This window comes from Camelina sativa, chromosome 16 (assembly GCF_000633955.1).
Source record: "Camelina sativa cultivar DH55 chromosome 16, Cs, whole genome shotgun sequence".
NCBI lineage: Eukaryota > Viridiplantae > Streptophyta > Magnoliopsida > Brassicales > Brassicaceae > Camelina > Camelina sativa.
In genome coordinates this window covers 19,393,098-19,401,347 of record NC_025700.1, presented here as the reverse complement: position 1 = coordinate 19,401,347, position 8,250 = coordinate 19,393,098, and the positions used below count along the sequence as shown (strand labels likewise).

The window sequence follows — 8,250 nt, the reverse complement described above, 5'->3', positions numbered from 1 at the left end:
AGTATCCGTCTCCTGAAGTGTGTTACCCTTTAAATGGTTGTTTTGTTCTTCTTCACTGATCAGAGACTTCAAATTTTTGGCTTATACCTTCTATATTTTACGTATGGATAAACTATCGACCTTTAAAGCAAAATTTTGTGAAAGAGGAGACTTAAGTTGTGCTTTAGCTGCTACAAACTTGAACAAACATATAGACAGAAGCACGTATGTATGCACATGAACATTGGTGTTTTTAATTCAAAAAGCAGTATACAAATCGACACTTACTGATGTGAGGTATTTCTAGATTTGGATCATAACAGATCAACTATACGAACCTAGATAATCTTCGGTTTCATGGATTGTCTCCTTGAGAGACCAAGCCAAGGCAAGACTAATGCAGGAAAGGACTAGAGAAGGATAAGCAAACATTGAGAGATATTTCCATTGATGAACAATGGCTTTTAAGATGCTTAGTTGGCAGCCTTTGCAATCCAAACAATATTCATAAGAACATTGATCTGGAACTTGGTTCCGTTCATACTGATGTTTCCAACTCCACTCGCCTGGCTTGTCGAACATCGTCACATCCCCACATCCCTCCGGTTGTGCACAGCAATACTTCTGCATATATATATAGCATGTATAGTTAGTTTTATATAAAACATGTCTTTTTTATTTATAGTAAATGGTTCAAAACTTACCCAAACATTGCTGTTTTTGCTGGCATTGAAATTACAGTCATGGTTGTGAATGATACACGAGGTTACCTCCTCGAACCTCTCCTTAGGGACCAGCCGGCCAAGTAACTGTGGCAGCGTGCGGTGGTCCTCGGCCGGATTCTTAGGGATTCCAAAAGTGGTGTTGTAAAGAAAACATTTGATTGACCAACCAGATACAATGATAATGACCACAACCATGCCGTAGTAGAAAAAATTGAAAAGACGTTTGGAGCGGCAACAGATTCCGTATAGACCGATCTGAGGAATCAACAGAAGAAACAGACCAAGTACCATAAACGGACCTGACGTTTCTTGGATGCAAGAAGATACTGTTTTTTTTTGGTATAAGCCTGTTCCCATCATTGTGAGGCCTATAGATATCAAGATTATTGTCGTCATTGTTAGAAATCCAGTTTGCACTTCCGACATTTTTTCTAATCTGGAGAACGCGAAACCCCTGGATTCTCTTTATGAATCATGGAGATGAATAAGTAAGAACATAAACTTTCCTGGCAAAGTTAGTTTCTGTTGTGTTTTGGTTTGTTTGTTGGAAGGTAAATAAATCGTATCGTAGTTTAGTTTATGAGGTAATATTGTTAATTTATCTTGCCCGTTGTGGCAAATGACGAACTATATAATACTAAATATAGAAAAGTTTGTTCTGTTCCACTATTTAACCAACTCACAGGTTTGAACGCATTTACTAAGACTCTTTATGTCATAATTCTTGCATAAAACCAAAACCAATACTCATCGTCTTATACATTCAATACCACTTTCTTTAACGGTAATAATTAGAAATCTTTTAGTCATCTAATAATACAAAAGAAAAGTGTACACCTAAATTGTGATTGATCGGAGAATTGCAGGTTTCAGGCAGGGACTTTGTTGGCCTCCGAAGGGTTTTTTCTTAAAGTTGAGGAGTGTTCTTTGAAACCCAACATTTTGTTCAAAGCTCCAACATAAGCTTTAACGCTTGACACCACAATGTCCATCCCTGCTCCGGTTCCACTGTAAGAACACAAACTCAGGGAGACAGAGTAATTATTGCTATTCTGTTCTTTCATTTTCAGTTGCTAGATTAGTTTCGAAAAGGATGATGAAGAAGGTTAAGTGAATTTACCTAAAAGTTCTTTCAACAGATTCACCAGTTACCGCGTTTGTTGATGAGTAGTTTTTGTCTCCGCGGATTAGAACCCGTGTGGTCGCAATAGCATCAATGCCTTCTGTTACTGCATTCATTGAGTACTCAAGCAGAGTCGCGGGTTCCTGAATATGGAAGCCAATGATCAACATTAAATAAGTACTCATTGATATAAACACGTATATAACCCTCAATCCTAGCGAAAGAAGTACCTTAACGATAAGATCAACTGCCTTATAAGCTGCATCTACAGGTCCGGTTCCAACAGAACAAGCTACATGCTCTTTGCCATCGGAATCAGCAAGTTTTACAGTGGATGTTGAGAGACCGAGAGTTCCACAAGTTATCTACATTCCCAACTTCGATAATCAAAATAAGAATTGACTGAAGAAGAAGATAGAACAAGTAGAGAGAGAAAACAAATCCAAGCTCCAGTTTTCACCTGCATGTCCAAGAGTTTCCATACTGCCTCTGGCTGAAACACTTCATCAGATACTAAAGCTATTAAGTCGGCATCGGTAACTCTCTGGATCACCAATGTAACAAAGACAATCAATAGACATTACGAATCAAGAGACATTATGCAAACCCTCCACAACACTAAAAATATTTTGAAATAGCCAAAACCCGATTCCATTTTTTTCTGCATCATCATCATCTAAATGGAAGCTAAACGTTCTAAAAACTGGGAAAAGCACCCAAACCAGTTCCCCCCAAGGTTCTTACTACCTTTTTTTGCTCTGCCACAGCTTTGAAACGCCAAAAAAGGTTGCTGAGCTGACCATCATCCAGGACATAACCGAGCTGGAAAGGTAAAAAATGATAAGAAAACATTATATTACTAAGATGGTGACAGTTAGTATGGATATGGGGACATGTACCTCATTCAAACGGTCTTTTAGTGCGTGACGCCCACTGGATACAATAAATGATAAGTAAGCATTAATTTGAACAAGACAAGCCCATCTGGAATAACAGGCTGAACAACAAAAGTTCCATACCTGAGCTTCCCTAATACAATACCAGCTTCATTTGACCGCTCGAGTCCAATCTCTTCGGGGCTCATAATTTCATATGTACCCTTGTGCTTCAGCATTCCATCCTAAATACGACCAAAAAACACACATGAACAAAGTTACGCAGAAGATTGAAAGGGTAATTATGCACGTCATGAGTTAAAAACCAAATTATTACTTCACTAAAATATTTCACTGAGAGGCTAAGCAAATTGCTATAAGGGTAAGTTATACCTTGCAAGAATTAAAATTCCAGACTAGGAGAGTTACATTTTTCCCGTTTAATATAAACGAAGCAGACTTTGGTCACAGAAACAATAAGAATAGTATTAAGCAAGTTTTGTCAACTGACCTGATGAATACCACTTTCATGTGCAAAGGCGTTTGCTCCTACAATTGCCTTATGGGGCTGCGTTTGCATACCAGTGTACTCTTCAACCTGAGCAAATGAGAATAGACCTCAAAAAGGAAAATTTCCAAAAACTTTCCCATTCTTAAGGAAAAATGAAGAATGAAGTTCAAAATGTGTACCATCTTGCTTGTCATAACAATGTGTCGGGTATCGATTCCAGTAAATAGGCCTCCTAACACATGATCTCCACGGCATTTTATGGCCATGACAACCTATACAGTTAGAATGAACTATTCAAGTAATATTAAGTAATTAAAAAGCAGCTATGGAAAGGAAGCTACTTCAGGAAGTTTTAATATCTGACCTCTTCTAATGAAGCGTTTCCAGCTCTTTCGCCAATTCCATTGATCGTCACTTCCACTTGTCTTGCACCCGAATGTGCTCCCTGAATTCAGAACAAGATTGACATATAAGTATCTTTTTGTAACAGCTAATCTCATCTAACGAGAAAAAAAAATTGACATACAGATAAAGTGTTGGCAGTGGAGAGTCCAAGATCATTCTGACAATGTGTAGAGATTACAACATTTTGGATCCCAGGAGTATTAGCTTTAATATCAGCAATCAACTGACCAAACTCACTAGGCAAGGTTATACCAACAGTGTCAGGTATGTTGAGAGTTGTTGCTCCAGCTTTTATCACTTCACCAAGAATCTCGTATAAATACTCTCTCTCCGATCTGAACACCAAGCATACATTTTTTTACAATTTTAAGTAAACAGTGAAAAAGAAACACAAATGTTGTAACTACCAATCCTTAAAAAAAGGAACTTGAACATTCAATGACGACACTTTACAACAAGATTCTATGCAACTATCAAAATAAAGCAAATCTACACTATGCAATGAAGTACCGTAGCAAAAGTAGGAAGCTTTACAAAGATACAAAGCATTTCAAAAACAGAGAATCAAATCCTAAATAGGAAAACGTTTTCTACAGTCAAAACTATTTACCTTCCAGCATCTTCTGGACTAAATTCAACATCTTCACAACCCAAACTCCTAGCAAATGCAACCATATTCCTAGCGATCTCAATAACCTCATCTTTGCTCTTCTTAAGCTTATACATCAAATGAATATCACTAGTTGCAATAAACGTATGAATCCTAGGCCGTTTAGCATACTTCACAGCCTCCCAAGCCGTCTCTATATCCTTCTTGTTACACCTCGAGAGGCCACAGATCACAGGAACATATCCGTTCTCGTCGACGGTGTTGCCAACAGTCTTAGCTATGGTCTTAACAGCTTCGAAATCGTCTTTGGAAGCAGCGGGGAATCCAGCTTCGATGATGTCGACTCCAAGCTTGGCTAATTGACGAGCGATATCGAGCTTTTCCTTGGATGTTAGTGTAGCTCCGGGAGACTGTTCGCCGTCTCTGAGAGTCGTGTCGAAGATTCTGACGTAATTTGGATCTGAAATGCGATTAGGGATGTAATCAGGACGACGGCGATGAGAATGAGATGGTAGAGGAGAAGAATCGGAGATTGAGCACGAGACACGAAACTTTTCGGCGGTGCAGAGGGAGACAGCACCGTGGTGGTGTGATCGGAGATGAATAGATGAAAACGGTGAGGATGAAGTGGAGGATAAGGCCGGAATTGAAGGTAGTGAAGAGAGATTAGTGGTTCTGATGATCGAAGACGCCATTGCAAGTAAAAAACCTAAGCCAGAGAGAGAGAGAGAGGGAAGAAGGAGACGGCGGCAGTGTCTGGTTAGTAGTGGTTACTATTTGCCGAGTGTTATTATTTTGTTTTATTTGAATTTTTTCGAACCGAAACTAAACCGTTGATTTCTATTAAACCGGAAAACAAATTGGAAATCGAACCGGTTTTTAATTCTGGTGACTCCTCCTTAGTTTTCATCGCCTGCAGCTGCACCAACCCTCAAAAGGTCGTTTTTCAAATGATAAAACTCCATTTTTAATTCTCCACTCTCCTCTCCCATTTTAGTCAAACAGGCGAAGGAACCAGAGAGTGCTTTTTTTGTATAGCTATCGTTATAATGGCTTTGACTACAAAACCTCACCATCAACAGAGATCGTTCATCTCTCCGTCGTCGCGTCTTACCGGCCAGAGATATTTGGAATCTGCGGCGCCGTCATGTCTGAGATTCCGACGCAGCGGTGTGCAATGCTCGGTGGTGGCTAAGGAGTGTAGAGTGAAAGGAGTGAAAGCGAGGCAGATTATTGATAGTAGAGGGAATCCGACGGTGGAGGTTGATCTGATTACTGATGATCTGTATCGTTCGGCTGTTCCTAGTGGTGCATCTACCGGGATCTACGAAGCGCTTGAGCTTAGAGATGGTGACAAGAGTGTCTATGGTGGTAAAGGTGTCTTACAGGCTATTAAAAATATCAATGAGCTTGTCGCTCCGAAACTCATCGGTGTTGACGTTAGGTGAGAATATGATTTTTGTTTTGGAATCCAAATTTACATATAAGCCTTTGTGGTTTTTTGGAATCCAAATTTACATATCAGCTGTTTGATTCGTAAGTTTGAATGCATGACTGTTGAATTTGGAATCTAGTTGAGGTTATTGAACTTGTTTGTGGCATGTGGCTTTGATTTTGGTTTATGCTACTAAGTGTTGAAGTAGGTGTCATTGTTGACTTGTTCCGTTTGTGGTTTCTGCTTCTGAACCGTTGGGAAACTACTTGTGTGTAATATGTTAACGTTTCTTTTGTCCTTAAAGGAACCAAGCTGATGTCGATGCTCTTATGCTGGAACTGGATGGGACCCCAAACAAGTCAAAGCTCGGGGCTAATGCGATTTTAGGAGTATCTTTGAGCGTTTGCAGGGCAGGTGCTGGAGCTAAAGGAGTGCCTTTGTACAAACATATCCAGGATATATCGGGAACAAAGGAGCTTGTCATGCCTGTTCCTGCTTTCAATGTGATCAATGGAGGTAGTCATGCTGGGAATAGTTTGGCTATGCAAGAGTTTATGATACTACCTGTAGGAGCAAATTCATTCTCGGAGGCCTTTCAGATGGGAAGTGAAGGTCAGTTAGTGATAATTTGAGTTTAATCTGCTTGAACTTTATTTTAATTTGTTTTTAGTTTGCATTGATGTCAGAAAAAAAAAATTGAAAAAGCTATGATATGATGTCTCTCTCTTTTTTGGTTTCCAAATTCCTTCTTATTGTTTTGATTATGACAAAGTATTGTTCTTCTGAAAGTAATGCATATAATCTACTTCGTTGATTACAGTTTATCATACGTTGAAGGGGATCATCAAAACAAAGTACGGTCAAGATGCTTGTAATGTGGGAGATGAAGGAGGATTTGCTCCGAATGTTCAAGACAACAGAGAGGGACTAGTTTTGCTTATTGATGCTATTGAAAAAGCTGGTTACACTGGAAAGGTAGTCGAGTTCTCCTTTCAAATGCTTAGTTCTTTATTTCACATGATCAAATTGCTACTGAGTCTTCTATGTTCCATTAAAAAACATCTTCTTTGTAAATCACTCACGTAGTTTAATTACTTTTGCAGATCAAAATAGGAATGGATGTCGCTGCATCAGAATTTTTCATGAAAGATGGTAGATACGATTTGAACTTCAAGAAACAGCCAAACGATGGAGCTCATGTTCTGTCAGCCGAGAGTCTTGCTGACCTCTACAGAGACTTCATCAGAGATTTCCCAATTGTCTCTATCGAAGATCCTTTTGACCAAGATGATTGGAGCTCATGGGCTTCATTGCAATCCTCTGTGGATATCCAACTCGTGGGAGATGACTTGTTGGTCACTAACCCAAAGAGGATAGCTGAAGCTATTAAGAAAAAGTCTTGCAATGCTCTTCTCTTGAAGGTAAACAAATAAAAAACTATTGTAATCATTATTTTCTCTTGCCCATTTATTTCTCTTGCTCATTTATTTTTCTTGCTGACCTCAATACGCTAGATCATTTAGCTAAACCTTGGTTATTGGAGTTAAATTTCATTTTGCCTGTAATTCATGGTTTCACAGGTTAACCAGATTGGGACAGTGACCGAGTCAATTCAAGCAGCGCTTGACTCAAAAGCTGCAGGCTGGGGTGTGATGGTTAGTCACAGGAGTGGCGAGACAGAGGATAATTTCATAGCAGATCTTTCTGTTGGTTTAGCAAGCGGACAGGTAAATTACATTCTCTAAACCGTGTTTACTTTACTCTCTAGAGTTCGCTTATCATTCTCTGTTTCTGTAGATCAAAACTGGTGCTCCTTGCCGAAGTGAACGATTGTCAAAATACAACCAGGTAATGAACTAATATCTAAACTTATGCTGCAACTAAATAACCACGAACCGAATCTTGACACATGAAAATGTCCGAACGTATGTTTGTTTTTACATTAGTAGTTCAATAGAAATTGTGAAGTAAAACTGGGTAAAAACAAACAAACACAACTTGGAAGTCTAATTCTAAGTGATAAATGAATATCTGAAACTGTAAGTTTGATTTATTTCCATTGCAGCTTCTCCGTATCGAAGAGGAACTTGGCAATGTGCGCTACGCTGGTGAAGCTTTCAGATCACCATGAGAAAATTGAGAAAGGCAACTCATTGGATTTTGCTTACAGAATTAGGTCAAACTAAATGAGTTTCTCCTAGTATCAGCCTTCTGTAGCTGTCTCTGAAATTATTATTCTTTAAAAAAAAAAGAAATAACAGCAACAGCTTTTTCTACGGAGTCTTGTGTTGTAATGTGATTGATACTGATGTGAAGCATGGATCGACCAGGCATTTTTCATATTAATCGGATACCCGTGATAAACCAGAGTTTGGCATTATCTTTGGTGCATTTGCATTGCATGACGATTTGATTGTTCCTAAGTTGCAATGACTTTTATTGGTTTGAAATTCTGGTCACAGCTGAGACAAATAAAATTGGTATTAAATGTCTCCTTGTCGGTCAACGAACAGAACGTTAACGTTGTTCAATCAGCTAAGCAAAATGGTTCCGTTTGAGTTTGATTTTTTTCTTTCTTATGTAACAC

The 8,250-nt window shown here is 38.9% G+C and overlaps 4 protein-coding genes across 5 annotated transcripts in view; 2 read left to right on the top strand and 2 right to left on the bottom strand.

Moving 5' to 3' along the window:
• LOC104751276 (60S ribosomal protein L6-3-like) overlaps window positions 1-166 on the top strand; it is a 4,550-nt gene extending 4,384 nt beyond the window's left edge. Inside the window, exon 5 of one of the 2 annotated variants that reach the window (XM_010473195.2) lies at window positions 18-166. The gene's annotated coding sequence lies outside the window, so the exon portion shown is untranslated. The remainder of the gene's footprint in view (window positions 1-17) is intronic. The other variant, XM_019238497.1, reaches the window with a different exon arrangement.
• Window positions 304-1,130, bottom strand: LOC104751275 (tetraspanin-17). Its single transcript, XM_010473194.1, has 2 exons — window positions 684-1,130; window positions 304-603 (listed from the first exon to the last, which is right to left on the bottom strand). Exons 1-2 carry the CDS (start codon window positions 1,128-1,130, stop codon window positions 304-306), a joined length of 747 nt encoding a protein of 248 aa, XP_010471496.1.
• LOC104751274 (2-isopropylmalate synthase 2, chloroplastic) lies at window positions 1,401-4,985 on the bottom strand. Its single transcript, XM_010473193.2, has 12 exons — window positions 4,229-4,985; window positions 3,740-3,953; window positions 3,578-3,658; window positions 3,393-3,485; window positions 3,214-3,300; window positions 2,847-2,947; window positions 2,727-2,760; window positions 2,575-2,649; window positions 2,288-2,371; window positions 2,058-2,192; window positions 1,825-1,970; window positions 1,401-1,712 (listed from the first exon to the last, which is right to left on the bottom strand). The coding sequence occupies exons 1-12, from the start codon at window positions 4,921-4,923 to the stop codon at window positions 1,574-1,576; spliced, it is 1,884 nt and encodes a 627-aa protein (XP_010471495.1). The 5' UTR covers window positions 4,924-4,985; the 3' UTR covers window positions 1,401-1,573.
• Window positions 5,172-8,047, top strand: LOC104751273 (enolase 1, chloroplastic-like). Its single transcript, XM_010473192.2, has 7 exons — window positions 5,172-5,672; window positions 5,968-6,275; window positions 6,484-6,638; window positions 6,767-7,084; window positions 7,244-7,390; window positions 7,461-7,511; window positions 7,729-8,047. The coding sequence occupies exons 1-7, from the start codon at window positions 5,278-5,280 to the stop codon at window positions 7,792-7,794; spliced, it is 1,440 nt and encodes a 479-aa protein (XP_010471494.1). The 5' UTR covers window positions 5,172-5,277; the 3' UTR covers window positions 7,795-8,047.